The sequence below is a fragment of the Colletes gigas genome, unplaced genomic scaffold, assembly GCF_013123115.1.
Source record: "Colletes gigas isolate AHSC1104 unplaced genomic scaffold, ASM1312311v1 Colletes_gigas_Sc00006, whole genome shotgun sequence".
NCBI lineage: Eukaryota > Metazoa > Arthropoda > Insecta > Hymenoptera > Colletidae > Colletes > Colletes gigas.
In genome coordinates, this window is record NW_025106635.1 from 7299936 (window position 1) to 7325665 (window position 25730).

Genomic DNA, 25730 nt, shown 5'->3' on the forward strand with positions numbered 1-25730 from the left:
TGAGACTCGAAACGTAACGCGTTCTACCAGCAAATTAATACCGAAAGAATTCACTGAATTGTGCTTTTAAACGTATGTAGTTACAGTTACGTACTGGCGACGTGCTATCGTACTACGAATTTTATATGCGATATCGAAGTTCTGATGTGTTCTATCTTAACACTTTACCGACCGGTAGCGGTTGATTAATCGGCTATCGGTCGGTAAAAAAGTTGATTAATACGCTATCGGTCGGTAAGTGTTGGCCGGTAATAAAGTCGATTAATAGGCTATCGGTCGGTAATGTGTTAAGTATTATGTGCGTCAAGAAGCCGGTGACTTCTTAAATCAATCGTGACTTTAACAACGAAGTTCTTTGTCGCGAAGACCGTGTATCTAGTCGCGCGAGAGGGTGGCAACCCCGCGGCGAAAGGGCATTGGGAAAAACTCTGTATTTGATAACGAAGTAACAAGTAGACTAGTTCGTCTTCTGTTAGTTTCAATTTTACAACACTCCGTTGTTCAGTGCCTGTAAGAAAGCCATTGCGAAACACGCCGATGCCCCGAACCACGTTCCTGTTGCTCGTACAAGCAAAACAAACGTGAATTCGTGCCGGATATGCGGATGATGTAATTTTTTAACAGCCGAGTTATACCGGACGACGTTGCATTCTGGCGTTAATGCGTGTAGCGTTATGATCTAGTTAAATTACATCGTACTTATAAATTTTTCTTACAACTGTACTTAAAAATTTCGCATTAATTTCAACCGACATTTATAGCGTACGGGTTCTCGAATTAATGTAAACGTTTTTATGTGAAAGGTTTATTCGATTCGATGTATTCCAGGCGTGACGAACAACTCATTTTAAGTGGTCAGGAATAAGGTTCCTAAAATCAAATGGATTCGTATCAGAAGACTCCAATAGACTCCGTTAGTTGTATAGTTGTCTGAACTACAAAAAGAAAAGAAATTCATCCGGCAAACATGTATATGTACATATGTAGGCGTATCAATTAGTTACGCTTGAAAACAGGTCCGACAGACCATACAACGAGCCAAGAAAGGCTAAAAAGCATGATCCGTATTACCGAACATAAACATCTTGTCGTCGGTGTTAACTTAGTAACTGGGACAGCCGCGTTATCTAACCGGACGTGTCGGGAGGACCTTCTAAAATTTAATCTCGGAACTCAGAATTTCATGCGGTGCGTCAACGAGGCCTCACAACTGGTTCTCTACACCTCCGGCATCGGCGATCGTGAAAAGGTGAAAGCAGATCGCATGGAATAATACTTGAATAGTAGCGACGATTTTTTCTCTGTCTTTCTTCGAACAGCAGACACAAAGGTGCCGCGTGAAATCACAACCAAGAAAACGATGTTGCAAGAGGCGACAAGCTCGTTAGAATCGCCCTCTGATACGCGTCGTTGAACTCGCGATACAAATAACTTTCAGTAAAAAAAAGGAGTGCTTCGATTACATTACAAAAAAAAAATGGACGACCATCGTTATTTAACAGATCGTAACAAGAAGAAATACTAAACTGACATAAAAAATTACAATATCTTTCTAAATGACGTTACCGATATGATAAATAATTGTTATTTGAAAAAGACCAACATACGATACCCAATTTGGTAAACATTAAAAAGACGTCTATGTCTCCATTATCTGAGGTACAAAAACATGAGAAGAAATTTTCAAAAATTAAATAATTCTGTAGGAGAAAAAGAAATCATGACTACTTGAAAATCATTGTGCCATCTATTCGGATGCGAATATCATTAATATCGCTACCCACTATTAGCAATAATAACTACGTTATTGCTAGCGATTATTCGTGATTAGAATAATTCAGTTGTAAGGGACAATTGAAATTGTTTCCATTGCGTCAATCATCCAGTTAAAATCGTGCCGATCCTCTTCCGGTTCAGTTACTAGGGTGTCGGTTCATTTCGCTGGACTTTCAGCAATTTCCCGAACAATGGCGAATATACCGTTGGAATACCGTGCTCGATCGTCGCAATGGTTCGTACAAATATGCATCTCGGTCATGAAACTACATAAATTATTACATTAACTCTGGTCATTCGTGCGTTATTTTAATTATGCTGTCAGGAACTAATGAAGGATGAATGGAAGGACTAATGTTAAGCGTCCTTAAATCGCTATGAAATAGTAACGGGTTATTGTAATTATAACGGAATAAAAAGGAAGAGTAGTTGTTTGACGTTCCATCTCGGTAATCTATAAAATCATTCGTTATTAGAAACCACCGTATTTATTTTCTCGCAACCGCGAAACGGCTGTGTGTCGAAAGAATATTGTTTTTCAAAATGGATCCGCAGGTGCACAATTAAGGAGTAGGGTTCGTAAATGCAACGTTAGTTTTCTGACCACCAATCAAGTACTTGCAATCACGTAACTTGCCCTTGGCATAATTCAAATTGTATTATTACTTCATTGTTAGGTTCTGAGAAACTTCTCAAGTTACTCATGACAGGTAAATTAATACTATTAGACTCACCATACGCCACTATAACTGTATGTTTATACAATATTATATTAGAAACACGTGCATCTAAGTACAAATAGTAAAATCTGTTATACATAACGAAGATTAAAGAATCAATTTCCTTTGAAAATGAAAAAATAAATACAACCGTTTGACGAATACTCTTTGAAAACATTTTATTTCATTTGAGTAATAAAAAAAAGCAATTTTATAGACTGTTACAAAACAGATGAATGCATTTATTTAATTAAATATATACATGTATTGTTTATTTTATATGTTAAATACATATGTAATTACTATAATTTCACAATAACCCCTAATAAACATTAAATGAATGCAACCATTAATGAGGATTAATTTTCTACATTTTTGTGTACATTGGAAATTACAATAAATCTAAACTATATTAAATTATTATAAGAAGGGAAATTAATATAATTCAATTAGACATTTTTAAAGTACAATGTTATACGTATATAGATATAATACATTATTAGTATGGTATGTACATATATCAATTATTAGTATTTTAACTACATATTGTACATAATTAATTTACATCGTAGTAAAATATACAACCAGTTAACTGATATACATTTTTAATGCTTTAAAAAAAAAAACGAAGAAAAAAATTGGAGAAATTAATATATCCGAATGAATGGTAAACAAAATGAATATTATTTATATATATTAAAACATACCATTGAATTCTGAACTAAAACTTTTCTTTATAATTAAATATAATTATACCAAAGATATTACGGTTTTTAGTTAGATGTCATAATAAGAAATTTTTTAAGTAAAAGAAAATATCTCAAATATCTTTACCTAATATAGACATATGTCTCGCATTAAAGGCATGTTTGAAGTATGTTAATATTTGTATAAAAAATTTTATCATACAATTTTGATTGCAATCTATGATGTTCATTGCAAAATACGTTGGTACAATTTATCACATAATATCCACTTAATTTTATCTCACTGTAAATTGTTAATGCAAAGAGGGTATATTTAAATTGTTTCATACAAAACCTAACATGTACTATATGCAATGGAAATGTCTTAAACATGCGTAGTTTAAATTATATAATTCTAATTCGTGTATTTGTAGAGTGCACATATTCTACAATTTATTTAATCGTTGAAAATTTATGATGAAAAGATTTCCGTTTTGGCATAAAACAAGTGTATAGAAGAAGAGATGATGGCACATATTAAACAAGAGAAATATGAATAATTAACACCTTCCACTAAACTTCCTTCAATATATTAAAAAAAAAATTGTTAATTTATTCAGATTTAATGACTAGTGCATTAATAACTTGTCCATATTTAATATATTAGTTAAGTAAAATGATATAATTTATCTAATAATGTATATATGTACTACAGAAATATTTGAACAGATCTTGTATACAACTACTTTGCAAAAATATTTGTTAAATATTCGTTAAATACGTTATATTTACAATGACACAGTTTAAATCATATTAAGTGATACAATATGATGTTTTTATCTTTCTTTGATAAAATATAATCAAATTAATTATTACTAATATAATTGCTACTATTACGGCCATAAAAAATACTTTACCATTTTACAATCATATTTATCATTTAATATAATTCATGTAGTGCATAAAGTAAGCCTTGTCATTTTCTGATGCGCTTACAAGTAATGGCCATTGGCAAGAATCTAAAGCTTATACTTTTAAAAATTTTTAACGAAGACAAATATTTAACGTCTAAGAGACAATATTATAGCACAAACAATGACAAATTTACTTGTACTATTGTAATGAAAAATATCTTAAAACAAATGTTCTACGCTATTTATTCACAGCCTCTGTTGTCATCCAGGAAGACATATTATACAGTTAGGTTGAACACCCCTACTGTAATAATACATATCCTCTTACTATAATACATCATCTCTTCTGCTACAGCGCATACCGTTAACCCTTAATAACAGAATTACGTTACAAGTATCGCAAATACAAGTTTCATTCGGTAATTGCAAATCGTTCTTGCCAAATGTGAGTTCGATGTTGGTTAGACAATATGGGATTAAGAACACGTTCTATGCAATTTATACGACCTTTAAATCGTTCTCTATCTCTAGCCATTTCCTCCCATGGTCCTCTTCTAGCAGCACGGTATGCATAGTCCCAATGTACCATTGTGTGAACAATTGGCTTTAAATTAAACTTTACCTAGAATAAAAATCTTAATGTTTATGATCTCGGAATTAAACGAAACAATTCGAAGGTGTAAATAACTATTTACTTTTTGAACGGGAAATACAGATTCTTTATCGTTGCATTTATCTTCTTCTTCGCTGGTTTCATCCATATCACTTTCATCGCTGTCCTCAAGATCACTTCTGCAAGTTACTTCAGATTCTGCTTCAAATACGATACAGTAACTATCTTCCGAGTTAATCGAACTTTCTGATATTAGACGTGGTCGAAAGGTCTTTCTCTTTGAATTGTATCTACTCTCAGCACAATCTTCATGAAATGCATTTATCCCTTCCCTGCACTCAGGCATGCGTCTCATTTTTGTGGAAAATTTAGATATGTCTTGATCAACCATCTTGTATATCTTTTGCTTCTGAACTTTAGGTTCCACATCAGCAAATGTATATGATATAGAACTATTTCCATCTACTGTGTCCATCATGTCTTCATCTAATCTAAAACAGTCTTCTAATTCTTTGTTTTCTATTGTATGATACATCTCAAATTCTTGCCAACTTTTTAAATCATTCTCAATGTCTACTTCTAAATCATGCTTAGCGCGCTCCTTTCTGTGTCTAGTTTGACTTACACCAGAGCGTCTCAGCTGCGATCTCGCTCGGCCTCGACCTCTGCCCTTTGTTATAGTGTTAAGTTTCCGCCGTTGTTTCGGCGAAAGTGATCCTTTCATCGATATATCTGATTCAATTAAATCTGTTTTATAGAACCGATCTGTCACACGGTCGCAAACTTTATGCCACATATCCGTCAACATATTTGATACTGTAATCTGTTTGTTCGACTCGACGCTTACTATGCTTGAACTGGATGTCGATGAAAAAGATTCTTCCTCCGTTGTTTTTACGTTCACGTTATCATTAATGCAATGAGAAACTTGCTTGTTTGTAAATGTACTTTCATTGGAAATATTTGCATAATTATGGAAATTATTTCCAACGAGCAGTTTGTTTCTATTTATATATAAACAAGTATCTGCCAGCATTTCGTTCGACTCTTCTGTTGATAATAAGTAATTACAATCGATTGAATTACTTTTACTATTTTCTGTAATAACAGATACATTTTTATCAGATCTTTTAACATCGTTGTTTTTCTTCTCATTGCATTTGTAATTGTAATTTAATTTTTCCTTTATATTTTCATTAGAAATTCTGCTTTCATAAGGTTTCTTTTCATCAAATATATCGTGATGAATACTTTCAATAACATTTAAAGATTCCTTTATTTGTGTGCCTTGAATGTATACATTATCAGTGTTCAAAATCTCCCTTTTAGTTGTCAAATTTTTAAAAAATTCGTGCGAAATTATACCTTCATTATGAACAACTGTTACTGATAATGGATGATTGACGCTTGCCATAAAGGAACCAGACACTTTGGAAAATCGTTCCCATATCGTGTTGAAAGCATTGAACACGCTATGGAGCATGTTCTCTTTCTTTGGGCTTGATATATTATTCTCCATGTTTAATGTATTGTTGTTCATTGAAAAGATTTTTTCCATTGTTAATTTCAAAGGCAGATGCTGCATAGAAGAGACATCAAGTATGGAAGCAGGGGGTATTGTTGAACTTGAAATATTAAACTCAGACAAAGAATCCAAATTTTGAGGAGTTGCATATTTTGAAATTACATGCATACCTTATTCAACACATTGATATTCCTTTAGCACTTCCCTTAGTTCTCGTAAATCTTCTACGTTGCGCTATAAAAAAAATATGGTATATTAAGAACATTATTCGGTAATATTTTTCTAACAAGGGAAGGACCTCAATTGTCCAACTTGGATTTCATTAAGTTCTTGTAGGTTGATAATTTCCAGATTTTTAACGATATTTTACAAAAGCTCAATGAAATTAAAAAGTGGATAGCTGTGATTCTTTCCTTGTATTTTAAGTATTAATTTAAAAATTACATCTAATTATTAATATATAAATAAAAAAGAATTTGTATTTAAAAATTTATCAAATTACTTGGCCAACATCTACCAATGAATGGAGGAATTATTTATATATTTTTAATAATATATATTCTATACATGTTACTTAGCGGTAATAAAATTCATAAAACTGTGTGACAAGTTACGTTCCATTAATTCTTTTATTCTTGGAAACACTCGCAAATCGATATAACGTTCAAATTACGACGTGATCTTGCCATGAATTTATCGAGTACATTGGTTGATATAAAAAAAATCGCAATGACAATCAAAGTCAAAAAGATGTTCGGCATTGGTACAGTTAGACATGATGATTTAATATCAAACATTATAATGCAATAATCCTATGCAACAATATTTTTTCTACGCATACATACAACAATTATAGCCTCCACAACCGTGACAACCGCAATCACGTAGACAATCTTGCTTGCAATACGAAGGCTGATTCTTTACTGTAACGCACTTGTTATCCTTGAACAAAGAATTTTTAATAAATCTTGTTGCTTCGGGTACGATACTTCGCTTTGATTTTTCAATAATTTCAAAGGATTCCATTGTAAAACGACACATTATTACAGCACACATTTCGAGAACAATTTTCAAGCAGCCATTTTCAACTAATTTATACATTCATGATTCATGCACATAGGAGGCGCCGCTGTTGATGATTTGTGCGTAAGTTATCATTAAATGATATTGATAGATCGTATCATTTGAAAATAACGTACAAATTTTCTGTCTCGCACCCGGGAAATATTAAATGCAAAATTAATGCAAGATTTTTAGTACTTGATTTTTAACTATATAGAAACTGATGAAATCTTTTATTTTTCTGCAGAAATTCGTACATATTGCGTGTCTAATACGGATTGAAAAGTAAACGTATTTATTATATGTACAGATAATTTCGATAAACATTTAAAGAATGTTAGGATTCAGAAGAACGACACCATTTATAGTGAAAATAATTATTAAATGCTCATTTGTACTAGTTTTTATTGGAAACGCTTCGTTCGTTTATTTCGAATAATGTTAGAATGTGTTTCGTAATAGTAATAAATTTATAATCGTAATTGTAGTTTATTATATTCACATTATTGAGATAAAAAATAATACAATATATATAATTTACTACCCCGAAGCAAGAAATGTTTACAAGTACTGCAAACCAATACCAAATTGGAATTTTTGCAATACGTCGCTTCTGATAAATAACAAAGGCATAACTAGATTTAACTCGAGTCTTGCAACATTTCCCAGCTTCATTGCAATGCCACCGCCAACGGAACATCGAACGTTTTCTGTGAAAATTTTCATGTTTTCTTTATAATCGTTGGCTGAAAATAATCAAATTTTAATTTATTAAAATTAATTAATCAACGATATTAGAAAATATTTATAATTCTGAGAAATCTCGTACCGAATTTAAATGTGAAATTTGATACGTTTCCACCATTCACAAAACCATGTAACCTGAACAGATCCCCAAAACCGCGCCGGCCGGGTCTAAACGGCAGTGGTGTATATAAATGCAATGCAAGTGCCCAATATGCATCGCCGCCTATCGAATTACCATCGTGTCGGGGCCCACAACCTCTCATATCAAAACCTCTAAGATTCATTGGTCCACCCAAAAAGAATTGATCAACTATGTTTATTTTCATATTGTCGTTAATTCCTCGAAGCAGCCCAGATTGCAGACCCAATTGAAACGACTAATTAAATTTTTTTAATGATAATAATAAATTGTGCAAAGCGTAAGTAATTAAAGGGTCTAATATCTACTGTTTAAATTGAAAGATACTTGCAAGACATTCGTGCGGCGTCCAATTAGATTGCATTATGAGTTCATTTTTAACAAATCCAATGTCTCCACCAAGCCCAGCTATTTCTGTTGAAAACTGTATGAGACTTCCCGCAGTAGGAAATATTAAGGAATCCCTTTTATCAATAGAACAAATGTGTCGTAATGCGGATTTTAAACTTGGGCCAGACTGTTCGCGAACGCGAAACGATGCTTGTTTGGAGCAGATCATTTTTCTATATGTAGCTTCATATTGTAAATTGTGCTTCAATATACCTGCTCCGTCTGGATTAAGAGCGATATCTAATAGAAGGCCTTTATCGCATTGATGATAACCAGACCATGGAAAATCACTAGTTGTGTTGTACACACTACCAGTTAACCTGAACAAAATAACAAACTGTAAATAATAGAAATATTATACGTCAAAATAGAGACAATTTTACATACACTGTACGAAACCAACTATCCACTAAGGGCTTGACAGCAGATACATTTATATTAGTTGAACTTTTTGTACCCTGAGAATACTCCATTTGAAGACGTTCCCCTCTTCCAAATAAATTTGGCGCCTTTGCTCCAATAATAACAGAACCCTCATTATTTCCAACCATAGTATTAATTCCACCCATCAACCGCCGCATTTCACGTACAGTAAAAGTGATCTAGGATAGAATATAATGTAGAGTTTCTCGTAAGAATATCTGTTAACTTTTAAACAAATAATTTGTCAATGAACTGAGAAATTATATATTTTTTGTTGAATCAGTATGAAATTATATAGACCCACTTCGACGCCTTCCGAGCTGGCATGAGGACCTTGACTGGTATCAATGTAAACTCCAATACTCCTAAAACATCCTAAAGCTTCAAGTTTCCCTTTGACTTTATAGGCACGTATAATAACATCTTGCATATCCTTAGCTTTGAAAAGGTCTGTTACTTGAGCCTTTATTATGTCATCCTTTGTTCTCATAAGCCCATCTACATGTATTCTATCAACTCTTGCCTATTCGATACAAGAATTTATCACAAGTCTATTTTATGAAACATTCAAATTTGAAATGTTGATGCATATACTATAAATATAGATAGTGCTTTAAATAATATACTTAAATTTCAACGTGCCTTTACTGTTTGCAAATCGATAGATTTTTCTTTAGTATCTTCTTTCTCTAATAAGTCCCTTTCCGAATTAAAATACGCTGACTAAAAATAAAAATTATTAGACGAATCGGTACTTCCTAAATAATAGTATATCTAAAGAAATAAATGCACAGAATTACTTCATTAAATTATATTTTAAATAAAGACACCTAAATTTTTACTTACAGAACCGTCTGTCATTTTAGAATTGTATCTCCCCCTTGGAATAGCATTATTCGTGTCTTGATTCGAGTTTCCAGACATATTTGCTTCCTAAAACGATAAAAAACATAAAAAAATTGTTGAAAAATATTTCAACGAAAAATATTAATTCAAAGCATGTTTAAAAAATGTATTGGGCATAAAATGAACATACTATAAAATCAATAGAAATGTATAAACTTAATAGTAAGCAAAAACTAACAGTGCCACAAATTATTATTAGAAATTACTCATGGTGTAAATTAATAGTCTTAATTTCAGGTTATACGGTGCTTTTCTAATAATAAGGGCTTACCTTTGCACGAAAAGTTCCCATATTAAAATGGAATTAATTTTATTTCTCTCAATGGGAAGATACGTTAAAATATTGTACCAAATTTTGTCAGGGCCCCGTTAATATTTAACAACAAAAAAAAGTGGTAAATTTTTCAAATTTATTATTCGGAACAGTAAGTAGAGAAAAAGCAGTGTGACATGCTATCACCGGTAGTGCGATATATCGCCCTCTAGAATACTGTTTTCACTAATGTGGCAATCAGGATTGAGCAAATTTATTCACAAATAATGAATAAAAATGTTAAAATTTATTCGTAAATTAACTTCAATTTAATTTTCACTTATTAATTCATTTGTAAATTAGGATCAGGGATTGAAGGGGTTCTGTTATATGAAGGTCCTGAAACTTTTATAAGATACGTAATTACGGTATAATAATTACGAATGGAAGAGGCTCTAAATCCTAATCGCATTTTATCAATCTATATTTCAGTTTTTCAATCGTAATTATAACGTTGTAAGAAATGCTAATTAGCGATACGTTGACAAAAGAGACATGATCTTTAACGAGGATATTCGCAAATTACTATTACGTTTCGAAGAAACGATAAGACGGCATTAGCAAAAAAAAAAAAGAAACAAAAATCCTTTAGATGTCAACAATAAATTACTTTGGATAATAGTAAACGTATATATTTTAAAGACAAATTTATATTTTTTTATAATGAATATATTTTTAATGAAAGTACATGTTTTATCTTGCTGTATACATTTAATGCATAAATACATTTGTTATGTAAAGTATAACATTTACATATATGTATGTATGTGAAATTAATCGTATAATATCAATTGCATACAAATAACATTATCAATATTTATCAGACATGGCAGCTGAACATGTTAAAATATATTTCTTAATTGTAAATACATAAGAGTTATAGATTTTGTAAAAATTGTAGTGCAAATTTATGTAATTAATTCATTGATAGTAGAGGTAGATTTCACTATACTATTAATAAAAATATATGCCACGGAGACATAAATGAAAAACAAGCCAAACTAGATTTTGTATCAATAAAAGATCACTATCATATCTAAATTGAATATCAGTAAATTCATCCTTAAAAGTTAGTCCCATATAGTAACATGATTTACAGGAACTTTAAAAAGAGGAAGACTTATAAATTGATCTATAAAATTAAATTCAGAATTAATATCATATAAATACACTTTACTTCACGATGTAGAACAAATAGAATAATTTACCGCGTATACAATAACATTCGTTGCTAATGATCACCTAAGTGCATTTTATGCTATGATAAATTTTATATAAAAAAAGTCTTAGGCTTTTCTTAGCGTTTCATTGTAAACTTAACTTTATAATTTATGAAAATCACAATAGTGAACTACACACATGTGTGTATAACATTTTTGCATATACATAAGTATACTTTCCGGATGGCTGTATAATTTGACATGACGAACAATAAGAATGTGATATACATAATGCATAACATTCTTGCAAATATAAATTAAATTACTATAATTCCTCTTTCTTTTTATGTATAATGAGAAACAGTATTTTAACATTATATACTTTCCTGATATAAGAGTAGTTAAAGCTTTCTGTAATGAAATTATTCCTCCTTTTTGGACTGCTAATTTACTTTAATTAGCATTATCGATTGTGACTGTTATTACCAGTGTATATTATCGAGACTAGTATCACAATTGTAGTTCTCAGATCTACGTTTATTATAATGCGGCAGGTCCAACTCGTGACCGCGTATTAGCAGGAGACACAGGGCTTCCATGAATTTCTAAATCGAATTCAGAATTCGATAAACTATTTCTCATCACTCTGTTCCACCGATTTGTATTTTCGTTCAGATCAGTTGATCTTCCACAAGCTCGAGATGCTTCTTGTTGAATAATTATTTCATTGGTTATATAAGCCTCTCGTCGAATCTTATCCCGTAATTGTGGATTCATGTCAGGAATACACCATCGTACAAGTATCATAACGAGAGCCACGATATTCTAAAAAACATAAATTTCGTTAATGCGATGACTTAATTCACGTACACGCATTATTAATATGAACGTACCTCGAATACAACAATAAAAGCTAATCTGGCAGCTAGTACATGCCAAAACATAATGGTATAATCATATTTATTTGTCGAATTTGGTGGTTCCCTGTAATCTGGATATCTACATATTTTTACTTGTTCATGATCAGGAATATAAAATGGTTCAGTACCATTTTTTAAATCACGCGTGTCAAATTTCGAGAGAGAATGTTCTAAAAATCCTTCTAGAGAATAATTTTCAGAAACAGTTAATCGATAAACTAATCTTGGTATGAAATTCGATGTAAAAGCTATGATGAATGCCTAAAAAAGTATCGATTATAAATACAAACTGTGTTCTTGAATCTTGTGGTTACATGTAAAGAATGTTTCTCTTTTTATAAATATTTGAACTTACATTAGTTATAGCAGACAATTTGGAAATGGAATCGAGAATGCGATACCATATACCTATATCTATAACACGTTGTCCTACTGGCCTTCTGTACATTCTTAATAATTTTTTTGCATCCAGTCGCGTTTCAAAAATATTATTCAGCAATGCGAAAAATGGTGCTAACGGAAATGCTGCGACGAAAATAGTAACAAATCCATATTGTAGCACTAAAATAAATTAATGATATGGAAATTAAATTAAATTTAAATACATATAACGAGTTTATAATAATTTACTATCATTCACCCATTTCTAAATACTCTGGAAATAAACTCCTCGGGCCCCACTCTACTAATTTATAGTCTTTGATCCATTGAAGGTACTTTTTGGATGCATTTTTTCTTCGTCCATCTTTCGTTTTCATTCCAACATGTACTTTTAAAGTATTTAACCATTTGAAAAATAACGGATAGAGCATTTCTAGTATTGTATTCATGGCTTGTTTGCCAATCATAATAATGCTTAATTGTATACATAATTCCATAAGACAGCCACCAGGACCGCACTCTTCTTGTCGATACTCAAAAAAACGTTTATATTTTCCCGGGTACCCAATGAATTTTCCTTTAAAAAATGCTATATAAAATATGGAAGCATAATAATTTACAAATTCAAGTAGGTATATTTTCAATGTTAAACTATCATCAAATTCAGTTTGAGTTCGGAGGAGTTCGATCTATAAAAATGAAAATAAATATTACAAAGGAAATAATAAAAAAAAAGTTCATAGTTGCAAAATTAATTTTTACGTAATGCTACCTCTGTTAAATATTCGGCCAACCAAACGTAAATCCAATTGAACACAATGATGCAACACAAATTAATACTAGCTGCAGTGGCTGTAGTAAAGAGTATTGCATAACTTGTTACCACTGGATGACCGTAAACACTTAAGGCAGTTAACACAGACATTCTATACAGAACAACTCCTAGCACAGCAGCCATTGCTATTGCAATCTACAATGTGAAATATTGGTAGCGACTTTATAGTAGCGAATTATCGAAATGAATCGTTTATTCGAAATGAACGTACCAATAATAAAACGATGGAAAAACTAAGAATCGTGGCAGGCACTCTCATTTTCCAAAATGGAACAGTTGGTTCTTCTGTATTCGTAATAATATTAAGGGACTTCTTTTTTATATGCGCTAGACGTGCTAAATATTGAGGTCGAGGATGTTCCTCTTGTGCATCTAAACCAGTCAAGTCCCATCTATGAGTTATTTCCGCCGAATACCTCTTCCACAATTCTAAGAATAACGTAGCTAATAAAAAGCAAATATAAAATTAGAATAACTGTAAAACTTTAAAAGCTAGTACTTACAACATAGTTATTAAAATAATATCGCGTACCCCATAATGACATAAATATAGAAAAGAATACAGTAGATGGGTTGTCAAATAGATATGTAATTCTTGAGTGCAGGCACGTTTCTTTCAGATTCCAGTATCCGCAAATATGATCACACAACGGACACATTGCAATGGTACCATTGTGATTACAAATGTCTTCACTTGGTTCGTTAGAATATAACGTTACGCAGCTATATATGAAGCAAAGAAGACCAACAATAGAAGCAGGTACCAGCATATGTGTATAAAATCCGAGCCAAGCAAAATAAAGTCCGATTTTCACTCCGAAGTACTCTTTGATATAATCCAAGGGCTGATAATGAAGACATTTCCGTACACTTGCCCACTCCGTGTACAAAAGACATCTCATAGAATCTGGTGATTGTAGGTCGCCCTAAAAATAAAAATATTATATTACAGACAAATTTGATAGCTCAACGTTTAATTATTCAATTTTTACAGTATGTTTCTATAAAATTTTAAAGGAATCGTTGAACGGTGATAAAGTATTGAAATACCGTTTACTTAGGGGCTTATTTCGACTAATGAGAATCCCAACCATTTTTCTGAGACATTAGTATTACCGTGTATTAACGAAGGGACCCCTAATCGCGCAGGTATAAGGGGCAAAACAGGTATTATAAAACTACAGGTATAATACGTGTCCTGCCTTCGAGGGCGCGAGCTTATTGCTAGACCCAAATCGCTTCAAACATTGTTCGAATACAGGAAATTACTTTTATGGTACCCTTCTTCTTGGTACATAGTAAAATGCGGCACATTATGATAATTAAAAGAAATATTATAAAGAGTGAAGCATTTAAGAAACACCATCTTGTTTACTATTCAACTGATAGTATAATTCTAAAAAGTTTTATATTTCCTACTTTCTTTCGTACTCGTAGAATGGGACGGTTCAGGTAAAGATTAAATACCCAACTGTAGTTTTATTGCTCTCGATGGTTATACTACGAATACATGCCCCTCCAGTTAAATGTACTCTATCTGAACAGGTACACGAAAGCGGATTAGGACAAGACATGAAAATCCTATAAGCCATTTTACAATACAAAGTCAAACAGAATAGCTACATTCTAAAAGAAGAGGCTTTGCCGATTTATTACGAATCCTCCCATAAAAATCGGTCATTGGTTAATCGGTTGTTTAGAGGGTGTGAGCAAAAAGTATACACTGGGCAAATAAAAACCAATGTTTTATTATTATTACGGTACGTCAGGGATTCCGTAACGAATAGCGGTAACGTTCCACGAAGAATGTACGCGTATGCATAACTTAAGCAAAAGTATAACTTAATCAATAATAATCTATTCTATTCAAGATACAAACAATATCGAAACTTACATCGTGTAAAGGATACACAGCTACGTATGCTCTGTCCGATATCAGCCTTTCTATTCCAAATGCAAAATCGTCATGTTTGGTTTCAGTGAACTTGGTCCTATCTAAGATAAATTGCACAATTCTGGCACGCGTTGCGGCAGTAAAGAAGTTAGGGGAATCTAAATCAAATAAATACTCTTTGTCACGGCTATAAACTGCCGTGAAATTATGCTTCAATGTCGGAAAAATCGTTTTATCGATGTAATATTTTTGCATAATTCTATTGAAAAAAGAATTAACTTCGTCGATTAATGTATTGCCACGAATATCGGGAATTATTAAACCAGGTAATTCCTTCATTGGTAATCTAAGCTTTAGTATTTCGGAATACCGTCTTAACACTTCTTGTGGTGCATGTAGTTTAATGAAATGTAGACCATTTGGTTCCACTGGTTCATATTCCAGTTGTAAACCTTCTTTCTCCAGATTCTTTTCGAACACCTGTGAATTATGAGTGTACATCAAACTATAGAAAATCATTTGTTTATATGTTCACTTACGCGTCTGTATTCGATGCTGCGATACGTTTGAGCTTCTGTATCAAATTCATCCCAAACAAGAATAAAATCAATTGTACGAATTTCATCACGAAAGTATAAACTAAATGCTCTCTCGGAGTTTGAAACCTGTGAAAAAAGCAATAATTTATAATTTATACATTCTTATTTGTATATATTGTTGAATATCATTAAACTCACTGTTTTTGAACCTCTTCTACTATTTCTTAAATCTGTACAACTACCATCGATAACTGTGACATTGGCATCATTGTTAACAGTTGACACATCATCATTATCCGGCTGCTGAAGATCTTCCATGGAAACAGCACTTTGCATACTGTTTAAGGTGCTCATACTTTCAACATCGTTATACAAGGTATTACGAACACTTTGGTATAATGTTTGCGCAGATCCAGTGTTTAAATTACTTTGTATCGATCGATAAAGACTAGTTTCAGATGTATTATTTTTATTCTTCTGTATCCATGGTATACAAACTTCTTCATCATCCTCTTCCATTTTTAATTGAATTGATCAGTATTCAAATTCTACTTATTTGAATCAAACTGCATTTACACATGCAAGCCAGACAAAGGAATTTGTAAAAAAAAAATACTAAACATATTTTGGGCGAATACACTACAACTAATTCTATGCTACAACTTTATAACTAAACACGTACTATAATAATTTAACAACTGTAGTTGTGCTATTAGTAGGAAACAGAGACACTGATAAAATAATAATAAAAAAAAATTTTATCCAAACAAACGTACAAGTGCAATTTATATGTAAAATAAAATATGATTAGCAAAAATACTACTACGATCTCAATTTTAAACGTAACCAAGCATAATTTTTTTAAAGTTATTTTGAAAAAGCAATAATTCAAATGTACAATATACTTACAGAATTTTCGTTATATTTCCATTGATAATCTTTGGTTCCGGATGCTGGTAAGATACGGAATAAAAAATTGTACATCTGTATCGATATTATAATTCTATTATACGTGTACTTTAAAATGTTATTTTAGCATTATGTTTATTATCATTAAATTTATTATATATTTACGTGTATATGTACACGTTAACCGTGTTTAGATCCATGCTACAGAGATGAAAAAGAAACTAATGCCATGGATACGTCATGCCTGCATGACTAAATGCTATTGTACATACATACATATATAGTTACAATTGCGTTAAATGATTACGCGATCAACATAAACTTCTACTGCATACAAGACTTATTTATTTATCAGTTCTATGAAATATAAATTACGATGCCACTTAAATAGTCATAAGATCTTTTAGATATTGAAAATATAACGTTAACAATTTTTTAAGATACAAGATTATGGTTATGGGATATGTCGGATTCGAACTTCATATTATTGTAAATCTTGGTTATTTATAGAAATGTAATAAATTTGGATAAATGATTAAATATTTTATTTAATTTCGAATTATAAACACAAATATTTTATTTTTTGCAAAACATTAGCAGTACATAATTATTTTTTGGTCTTAATATACAAATTAAATAATACAAAGACATCTTCGTTACAACAAATTGTGAAATTTAATACTATTTTTGCTACTTTCTAAGAATAAAATACATGGATTCTTTATAAAAATTATATCTTACAAATGTTTCAATGATTCGAGAATTTATCTAACTCTAAAATATTTTACAATATTTATAGATATATAAGTCTTCAATCGCAATTTTTGTATTTATTTTCATATTTTGTTTAAGGATTAAATCATACATTTTTTCTTATGTACAACTATTATACAAGATCATACTTCTTGCATAACTAAAGAATTTAGTTCATCTTCTCCCGGGCATAGTACAGAATCAATATTATAGAATGTTGCATGCAGAGTTATTAAAAACCAAGATACTCCTAAAACATAGTTTGAACATGTAAATTTGTTTTACGTCAACAGAAAATTTGTATTAAAATTGCATTTCTCTTACCAAGAACCCAGAAGAGTGCTGCACCAGCACCTACTAAATAAAATATTGGCAACGAACAAACACCAACCAAGGTATATACTTGAGCTAATGTTAATTTATGATTCAATATCATAAGTTCCTGTTTAGCATGGCGTTGTGAAACTTTGTAACATGTTCCAAGAGATGCTGTAACAGCAATCAGCAAAAGCGGTGACGTAATCCTAACATTTGATCAATATTATTTTTGAGATGAAAATATTGTACATTCGATCGAGATGAATAAAAACAATTCTTACAAACAATATATAACTAGTCCAATGAATACAAATAAATAATTGCTCTGAAAATATTCGATATTCCTGACAATTCTTTTACTCAATCTTGGGAAACTGGGTGATGGTTTAAAGTTGCTTGTATTAAGAAACAAGGACCATGGTCTGACATTAGCTTTTCGATGTTCGATCCATTCATGAGCTTGTGGGTACCCTATATGACTAAGTGGAAGTTGTGGTATCTGTAGAAATTCAAGCCTAAATGACAAAATGCATTGGTTGTATAAAGTGTCAACAGCATTGCTACATTATTATCTAACTTATAAACAATATAAAATCTTTGGATCTATGGTTTGCAAATATGAATAACGTAATGTTATTAAGTATCACTGAAATGACAATAATATGTAATCTTGGTAACATATTTCAATGTTAAAATGTTCTCATATGGAAACTATGGGCATGTCAGAAATAAATTTTCGTTTTATTTTCCCTGTTTCTTTGAATTGCTAATTTCTATGGAAATTTGTTCAATCAGCTTATTTTGAAAATAAAAAATTTCGACTCCAGATAGGTCAACAGAGTGTGACAGATCATTGGGACAGTAACACGATCAACGTTTCATATCTATTGGTTAGACTATGAACATTTAAAATCTTGTCTTCATTATTACCCGCTGCCAGATTTTTGCTTTTGTTGGGGTATTTGCATGTCACCCGCAATCTCGATCTCCACGTCTGCCATCCTCTTTATTTTTGTCGTTCGAACCTCTAGAAGTGATCAATGTGTGACAAAGAAGCTAAATACTATGTTGTTTTATTTTTTTTATACGTGAAGTCCAGCACCCCCCACCGCGTGGCGTTTGCAGCCTTGTTTTACAAAAAACGTGTAGTTGAGGTATCGCATAAATGTAGTTTCAAGATCACGTGATAACGACGTTTGGACATGAGCGTGATTTGAAAAGTAGACAACGCTTGACTAACTAGAAATGTATATATTATCTAAACACGTAGCGCAGGTGACACAATAGGGATTTTTTGGCTGAATCGGAAACGAAATGACCAGTTTTTTGTTTAAACGCATTATGTTCTTTAAAGTATTTCCCGTTTTTCAATAAACAGTGAAATTTTGTCTGTTGATGATCTTAGAAGAAATAAATTTTGTTCAAGGGTTGTTTGCCCTTTTAGTTTTATGCGTGTTTTCCCTGCACGTGTATAGCCGGTTGCCAAAACGCAATATTGAAGTATGCATCCGCCTCCAGGAATCAGGAAGAAGGGGGGAGACAAGAAGTGGGCACCAAAATTTCCATCATATCGCACATCGAACTACTATGTTACCCCCACCATCGTGTATGCCGACACCAACACATATGGCGTTCGCCATACAAACGCTACAGGTTGCAGCTGCTCGATAAAAATTCTTTCACTGCCTTCTTCGTAAAACTTCTTTCACGAAAAGGGCTCTTTGTCCGGATAAGGTAAAGACGCAAAAGATTTTTCTTGCCTCGCACGAGAGCTTGGACGCTTTCGTTCAAGAGGCATAAAGAAGACGATTTTGCCGTACTTCTTTTGGTGCGTTACAATATATTTATTGCATGCTATTTTTCTTTTGTCGTCATATGCTTCCTTCGAATCAAACGTTTCATATTGTCGTTCATCGAGAAATCAGAATAAATGTTGTTTTGCCTGGATTTCTTGAATCATACAGTTTACAAAAAGAGAAGTAATGTACCGCGTGAAGGCTTCATACGTGTCTTTCGTAATTTATCAATCGATGTAAACGAATTAATTTAAATTAATTTTAAACTTAGTTTTAGAACACATTTGAATATATCCCCCATAAAAGCTTATCGTTTCCTAACATTTTTATTCGATTCAGCTTTATGCGATACATATATTCAAACTAATTAAATTGTATGTTATAAACAATCAACTAATAGTAACGTTATAGTACATAATTTTATATGTTACAGGAGCATGACATTTTTAAATGGTGAATGAGGTCATCGGTGTAGAGATAAAATTAATTTTCATCGATTATTCGCCAGGCGATCATTATCGCTTATTCTGAAGTATCCTTCGATTTTGGTCGAGATTTTCAAAGAATAAGTGCGATATAAAGTTTTTAGAATATTACTACGCAATGGTCTCACCCTCGAAAAGTAAGTGCAGATGACGCTACTATGTACCACCATTGTGAGTAATCACATCCAATAGGAGAGCACGTTACATCGTATTCAATAAACTCTCACTTTTAAGGAAGCCTCTGATTGGCCAATAGCAATTTCCCAAGTAACATCGGGCCACCCGCCATAACGAACGTAGCGTGGTACGAGCGATTGTTTGAATGAACGTGTTCAAACGTAATCGACAGGATTTTATAATTAGTACCGATTTCGGTTTAGTATACGAAGTGTACACGGGACGGTTGCATACACGGGAACTTATGGTGACAGTTTGAAGCTATGGAAGTCGCGCAGAAGTTGCATTTCAACGCATGCGACATTCAGGACGAGGAACTGAATATCAGCTGTCGTACAAACAGCTCCGGTTGCGATGTTGACGATATTTTAGACTCATCGGCGGAGGATCTTGGATGTTCACCATCCCTTCAACCAAGAAAGTTATCGTTTAGTAATACGATGGACTGTAGTGACAGTGAAAGTAACCAAACTGTGCCAGTTAATAATAACAAAACTCCGATCAGTAACGTGACAGGTTAGTGTAATTTTAAATTTTATGCTCTTCATAGTTTGTTTTTACACAATATTTTGATCGTTTCGTATCTTTAAAGATATTGTGTACTATCTTATGCTTTCTGTTCTTATTTAATTTTCAATTAGAAGTGATAAATTCGTTTAAAAAGTTTCTTAACTCTGTGAACATTTTGTACTGCATGATATCGTTTCTTCGAGTGTTTCAAATATTTTCTATAATTTATTTTATCTTTCGATAAAGCGTTTTGAGTTATCTGTATATGGTTTTTTTCATTCGTTGATGTTATTATATACATTTTGTTTAAGCGATTTCATTTTATAGCCTAAACATTCATTAGTGTAGAAATCTGTTTTACAGTAGGTTGGTAGTTATATCAATGCTTGATTATATGATTTTTGTGCATGATGTAGGAAAATTGATATTGTTATTGGACAATTGTTTTGCATCATGTGTATTGTGTATGTGTAAAAAGATGTTTGAGAAGTAGTCAGTAAAAGTAATTGACCTGTGTACTGATATCATTGTAGTGGTTTTAATTATTTCTTTCTGTATTATAATAGAAAATTAAATGCATGTTAATATACATTATTCTATATATCTAATCGTCATATTATATTTCACATAAAAAAATTCTATATTTCATTTGTACCCGAACAGAGGAACACGTTAATTTAATTTATAAAATTAAATATATTTTATTTAGTTTGATTTTCTTTACTCTGATACATGGTTTTGATAATTTTTGTTGCAGGTACGTCAAGGATAAGAATTCCTCCCCGTGAGAATGTATGTACACAAAAGGTGTCAATGGCATGCAGTCCACCTTATAAACGTGTTAGGGCTTTGCGTCTTTTTGATTCACCTGCTACTCCCAAAACTTTAATGGAGAAGAGTGCATTGCATACTCCATTTCCTTCCAAATGTACTAGATTATTTTCATTAGACAAACCAAGACCCTGCAATTATCAAAATAAATCTGATAAACCTGCAGCAAATGTAAATCCTTTTACACCTAATGGAATGTTGTTAACTGCAAGAAAACGTACTAGATCCAAACGTAGTCTCAATGGGTGAGTATAAATATATTAATAAAGAGAATAAATAGCGTAGCTTCAAGTAAAGTAATAATGTCAATGATGTCTTTAGTTTTTGTAAAATTAAAAATTGTATACTTTTTGTTTTTAAAATTTATCTAATACAACGTTTTTTCTTTCGACATCAGCTCTCCCGATATTCAGATTCCGAAGTTCGATCTTGCCGATTCTGATGATTCAGATAACGAAATAGAACAAGCTACGAAACGAGTGGCATTGCAAGATTCTAACATTCCTAGATACCATCAAGAATTCCACGAACTTGGATTGATTGGTACAGGTGAATTTGGTTCAGTATACAAATGTATCAATCGATTAGATGGATGCATTTATGCTATAAAAAAAAGTATTAAGCCTGTTGCTGGGAGTATCAATGAAAAGAATGCTTTAAACGAAGTATATGCACATGCTGTACTTGGTAAACATCAACATGTTGTACGGTACTATTCAGCATGGGCAGAAGATAATCACATGATTATTCAAAATGAATATTGTAATGGTGGTAGCCTAGCAGATGCTATTACCAATTTACAAAAGGAAAATAAACATTTTACCGAGGGAGAAATGCGACAACTGTTGCTACATGTTGCTGAAGGTTTAAGATATATTCATAGCATGCAGTTAGTACATATGGACATCAAACCTGGAAACATTTTTATTTCAAAAGAAAAAAGGCTACTAGCAGTTAATTACGATTCAGCAGACGATGGATTTGATGAAGAAGAAACTGTTGAAGAAGAAATTACATATAAAATAGGCGATTTAGGTCATGTTACATCTGTTAATAATCCTCAAGTTGAAGAAGGAGATTGTAGATATCTACCAACAGAAATTTTACGCGAAGACTTCAGCCACTTACCAAAAGCTGATATTTTTGCTTTGGGATTAACTGTTTACGAATCAGGCGGCGGAGGTCCATTGCCGAAAAATGGGCCGGAATGGCATGATATTAGGAATGGAAATCTAAAAGAATTGCCACATTACAGCCGCGATCTTAATGAATTACTCAAAGTAAATATTCTTGAAATATTTTTTCTCTCGTAAAACGGATTTTTGATTAAGTAAGAATTTATAAAAAGGACTGTTATTATTTATTTTTATAAATGTGTTTGTTTTTGTTACAGTTGATGATTCATCCAAATCCTGAAATGAGACCTTCAGCAGTATGCCTTATTCAGCATAGAGTACTATGTCCATTTGGAAATAAAACGAAAGCTCAACTTCGACGAGAACTGAATGCAGAAAAACTAAAAAACGAAATTTTGTCAAAGCAATTGCAAGAAGCAGCCAAATGTTTAAAAACCATTGCTCCAAATGTAGCTGCTATTAATAACACTATGAATGCCGGAGGTTATAAATTGAGACCAACGCCGACTAGAACTTCATCTCGGGTAGTGGGTAAAAAAGTAAATCGAAGTAATAGCACTACAAATTTCTGAATGTTCTGTGTTATATTTGTGTCGGACTAAACGATGAAAGGGAGAGGGTAAAGGTGCTTAAGGAATAAATGATTCTTTTAAGTGCCTTGACATTGTGATATGAATTAACTGTAATTTATAAGTGAAAATATGATCAATATTTGATGATATGGAGATACAAAAAAAAAATATGCAGAGTGAAATTGCATGATAGTCATGGGTATAATCTTTCTTGCCACGATGAAGATATTACATTAATAAAACGAGTATGAATTACAAAAAAATTATAAACAGGTAATTTCTTAATTATTTACGTCTTACATTTCATTGCAACTTTAATATAAAGATGGGTAATACAGTAGTTTATTACTGTTAATCTGTGTATATTGTGTTTGATTTTTAATGTAAGATAACAAGTAGATGTATAAGATTAGAATGTGTCCAACAATTATTGCCAGTGTTCATCATTATCTTAGTATATATATATCATTTTTAAAACTCCTATTCTTTAAAAAATAAACAAGAATAATTTTACTACATATTTCACAATGAGCCTTTAATGTTCTTGTTGCAACGTTTTTACGTATTTACTTTGCATAATTACGATATACATTTATAATATAATATTTCCAATTTTTTAGTTCAATCAACAGTATTATAACAAGCGCAATGTTAAAAACAGAAAGGAAGTAAAGTAAATATTTTTAATATTGGTTAGTAGTTAACTAGTTAACGTTTTTACATATCATTGTGTTTTCTTTTTTGTTTGAGAATTATTGTAGTAAATAATTGGGAATATGCTAGTAGTAGACTGCAACAAATTATTGTTACTAATACATTGTATTTTTATATACCAATATTTATATGTACCAGTAGTTCAATATTGCATATCGTGTAGTGTTTAATTACTAATACGTCTGTATTATCCATCGTTTGTTACTCTTAGGTTTTTGTCAAATGTTCAATTCACTATTATTTCATTTTCGTTTATTCAAATTTTCGTACTCTGCCAGAAGACTGCTGTTTTAAATATGTCATATCGATTAATTTTTTATACTTTTTTCACAATATGAACTCGGTAGCTATTAAGGAGTTATATTTTTTAATACGATAACGAAAAATTGATATTATTCGCTGCCTGTTTGTATATATGTATTTTTGATGACATTGAAAGGTAATCAGTTTTCGTTTATTAGAACTGATAGCTGACATGATAGAACACACTTCATCCAAGCATATTTCCTAGCCCTAAGAATTTCAATTTCACTCTGTGTATACCTTATATGAAAGAACAACTACTCTTAAAATCATAAGTGATTAAAGAGTGACCCTTTGCACGTAAAATGTTGTAAGTTTAAATTATTTTTATAGTATTTTTTTTTTAGTCCTATTGTTTTTGGCATGCTCTGGATTTCGTATTATACAATTTTCTCTCGTGTTTTTACTATATGTATTGACTAAATACTGATGTTTAATAATCCGCGTTTCTAGTGTAGATGGTACTATTGATTAGGTGTTCTTTATTTTATTTACTAACATAAAATTCATAAAAAAAAACATGCAACCGCTTCAGCCATCTGAAGATATATATTTACCATGTTGGATAAATAATCAATTAACTTTTCTATTTAATTTTTTTCTTGTACGAGCTTCATTTTCTTGATCACGAATGTCAAAGAATAACAGTTCATTACGGTGTAATGAATTTAATGATCTGTATCATACAAATACATTTGATGAATATTCTTGTTCTTCGAGGCGATATAAATTAGTTAGATGTCCTATATAAAATCATGGCTTCTAGCTGACAAAAAAACTGCCTTTGTTTTGTATGTACCTTATTTAACATTTTCGTGTTGCTGAGCATGCTAATATGTGATCTTTTATATTTGCGTTACTGAAGCAATTCGATATTTATATGAGAATGGTAATAGCATGTGTAATGCCTTGCATTACTATTTATAAAAAATTTTAGAAAATATCTGGGCAGCACTTTGTAATATTATGAGTATTTTTGTTGTAGTTTGCGATACAAACTACTTGCGTTTTTTTTAGTTGCCATATGAATTTGGTCTTTCAGCAAGGTATATTAAAAATTTCTTGTTGCATTATCATAGTGTTGAAGGTAATGCAATTAAATGTTACTTCTCCTGAACCTTGTAACTTATGTGTAACCTTGTTTACCAACCAATGTTATGTATTTAGTCATAAACCGCGACATGTATAAAAGTTACAAACTTCTGTAAGAAAAAATCTGAATAATCGATAAACGAGCGGTGTAAGTCTTTAAATCTGTGCCAGAAAGGGTAGACCCCGATTTCT

At 31.7% G+C, this 25730-nt stretch overlaps 5 protein-coding genes across 14 annotated transcripts; 1 reads left to right on the forward strand and 4 right to left on the reverse strand.

The window, feature by feature from the left end:
- Nucleotides 1–3266: 3266 nt before the first annotated feature.
- LOC122395530 lies at nucleotides 3267–7310 on the reverse strand. 4 transcript variants are annotated; one of them, XM_043393173.1, is made up of 4 exons: nucleotides 7079–7310; nucleotides 6404–6467; nucleotides 4791–6287; nucleotides 3267–4717 (listed from the first exon to the last, which is right to left on the reverse strand). In XM_043393173.1, the coding sequence occupies exons 3-4, from the start codon at nucleotides 6264–6266 to the stop codon at nucleotides 4508–4510; spliced, it is 1686 nt and encodes a 561-aa protein (XP_043249108.1). In that variant the 5' UTR covers nucleotides 6267–6287; nucleotides 6404–6467; nucleotides 7079–7310; the 3' UTR covers nucleotides 3267–4507. The 4 variants fall into 4 exon arrangements, with proteins under 4 accessions (XP_043249108.1, XP_043249107.1, XP_043249106.1 ...); XM_043393172.1 differs by having other exon boundaries at nucleotides 4791–6333; XM_043393171.1 differs by having other exon boundaries at nucleotides 4791–5995; nucleotides 6074–6467.
- A 503-nt stretch (nucleotides 7311–7813) lies between these two features.
- On the reverse strand, nucleotides 7814–10351 carry LOC122395783 (sorting and assembly machinery component 50 homolog B). Of its 2 annotated transcripts, XM_043393638.1 has the most exons (8): nucleotides 10172–10351; nucleotides 9841–9927; nucleotides 9637–9717; nucleotides 9299–9517; nucleotides 8959–9173; nucleotides 8513–8891; nucleotides 8125–8419; nucleotides 7814–8041 (listed from the first exon to the last, which is right to left on the reverse strand). In XM_043393638.1, the coding sequence occupies exons 1-8, from the start codon at nucleotides 10190–10192 to the stop codon at nucleotides 7857–7859; spliced, it is 1482 nt and encodes a 493-aa protein (XP_043249573.1). In that variant the 5' UTR covers nucleotides 10193–10351; the 3' UTR covers nucleotides 7814–7856. The 2 variants fall into 2 exon arrangements, with proteins under 2 accessions (XP_043249573.1, XP_043249574.1); XM_043393639.1 differs by lacking the exon at nucleotides 7814–8041 and having other exon boundaries at nucleotides 8230–8419; nucleotides 8509–8891.
- Nucleotides 10352–11275: 924 nt separating this feature from the next.
- On the reverse strand, nucleotides 11276–17105 carry LOC122395999 (anoctamin-1-like). Of its 6 annotated transcripts, none has more exons than XM_043394050.1 (12): nucleotides 17017–17105; nucleotides 16852–16926; nucleotides 16141–16454; nucleotides 15943–16068; nucleotides 15404–15883; nucleotides 14042–14435; nucleotides 13721–13953; nucleotides 13447–13644; nucleotides 12934–13363; nucleotides 12649–12854; nucleotides 12267–12554; nucleotides 11276–12198 (listed from the first exon to the last, which is right to left on the reverse strand). In XM_043394050.1, exons 3-12 carry the CDS (start codon nucleotides 16294–16296, stop codon nucleotides 11914–11916), a joined length of 2796 nt encoding a protein of 931 aa, XP_043249985.1. In that variant the 5' UTR covers nucleotides 16297–16454; nucleotides 16852–16926; nucleotides 17017–17105; the 3' UTR covers nucleotides 11276–11913. The 6 variants fall into 6 exon arrangements, with proteins under 6 accessions (XP_043249985.1, XP_043249982.1, XP_043249983.1 ...); XM_043394047.1 differs by having other exon boundaries at nucleotides 16141–16508; XM_043394048.1 differs by having other exon boundaries at nucleotides 16141–16508; nucleotides 16852–16895; nucleotides 17017–17091.
- Nucleotides 17106–17559: 454 nt separating this feature from the next.
- LOC122395776 (prenylated Rab acceptor protein 1) lies at nucleotides 17560–19118 on the reverse strand. The gene is made up of 4 exons (XM_043393630.1): nucleotides 18853–19118; nucleotides 18204–18437; nucleotides 17929–18128; nucleotides 17560–17854 (listed from the first exon to the last, which is right to left on the reverse strand). The coding sequence occupies exons 1-4, from the start codon at nucleotides 18921–18923 to the stop codon at nucleotides 17748–17750; spliced, it is 612 nt and encodes a 203-aa protein (XP_043249565.1). The 5' UTR covers nucleotides 18924–19118; the 3' UTR covers nucleotides 17560–17747.
- A 510-nt stretch (nucleotides 19119–19628) lies between these two features.
- On the forward strand, nucleotides 19629–23866 carry LOC122395559 (wee1-like protein kinase). The gene is made up of 6 exons (XM_043393223.1): nucleotides 19629–19750; nucleotides 20152–20340; nucleotides 20438–20896; nucleotides 21648–21966; nucleotides 22119–23001; nucleotides 23115–23866. The coding sequence occupies exons 3-6, from the start codon at nucleotides 20644–20646 to the stop codon at nucleotides 23427–23429; spliced, it is 1770 nt and encodes a 589-aa protein (XP_043249158.1). The 5' UTR covers nucleotides 19629–19750; nucleotides 20152–20340; nucleotides 20438–20643; the 3' UTR covers nucleotides 23430–23866.
- Nucleotides 23867–25730: the final 1864 nt, after the last annotated feature.

Coding starts and splice junctions, on each gene's coding strand:
- LOC122395530 (XM_043393170.1), bottom strand. CDS start 6,401: ATGCATGTAATTTCAAAATATGCAACTCCTCAAAATTTGGATTCTTTG. Junction 4,718..4,790: donor CTGTATTTCCCGTTCAAAAA/GTAAATAGTTAT, acceptor TTTTTATTCTAG/GTAAAGTTTAATTTAAAGCC.
- LOC122395999 (XM_043394047.1), bottom strand. CDS start 16,461: ATGGAAGAGGATGATGAAGAAGTTTGTATACCATGGATACAGAAGAAT. Junction 16,069..16,140: donor GTAGAAGAGGTTCAAAAACA/GTGAGTTTAATG, acceptor CTTTTTTCACAG/GTTTCAAACTCCGAGAGAGC. Junction 14,436..15,403: donor CTGTGTATCCTTTACACGAT/GTAAGTTTCGAT, acceptor TTTTATTTTTAG/GGCGACCTACAATCACCAGA.
- LOC122395776 (XM_043393630.1), bottom strand. CDS start 18,923: ATGGCAGACGTGGAGATCGAGATTGCGGGTGACATGCAAATACCCCAA. Junction 18,129..18,203: donor GGACTAGTTATATATTGTTT/GTAAGAATTGTT, acceptor ATCAAATGTTAG/GATTACGTCACCGCTTTTGC. Junction 17,855..17,928: donor AGCACTCTTCTGGGTTCTTG/GTAAGAGAAATG, acceptor ACTATGTTTTAG/GAGTATCTTGGTTTTTAATA.
- LOC122395559 (XM_043393223.1), top strand. CDS start 20,644: ATGGAAGTCGCGCAGAAGTTGCATTTCAACGCATGCGACATTCAGGAC. Junction 21,967..22,118: donor TCCAAACGTAGTCTCAATGG/GTGAGTATAAAT, acceptor TTTCGACATCAG/CTCTCCCGATATTCAGATTC. Junction 23,002..23,114: donor ATCTTAATGAATTACTCAAA/GTAAATATTCTT, acceptor TTTTTGTTACAG/TTGATGATTCATCCAAATCC.
- LOC122395783 (XM_043393638.1), bottom strand. CDS start 10,192: ATGGGAACTTTTCGTGCAAAG. Junction 9,928..10,171: donor TGGGAACTTTTCGTGCAAAG/GTAAGCCCTTAT, acceptor TTATCGTTTTAG/GAAGCAAATATGTCTGGAAA. Junction 9,718..9,840: donor CTAAAATGACAGACGGTTCT/GTAAGTAAAAAT, acceptor TTTTATTTTTAG/TCAGCGTATTTTAATTCGGA.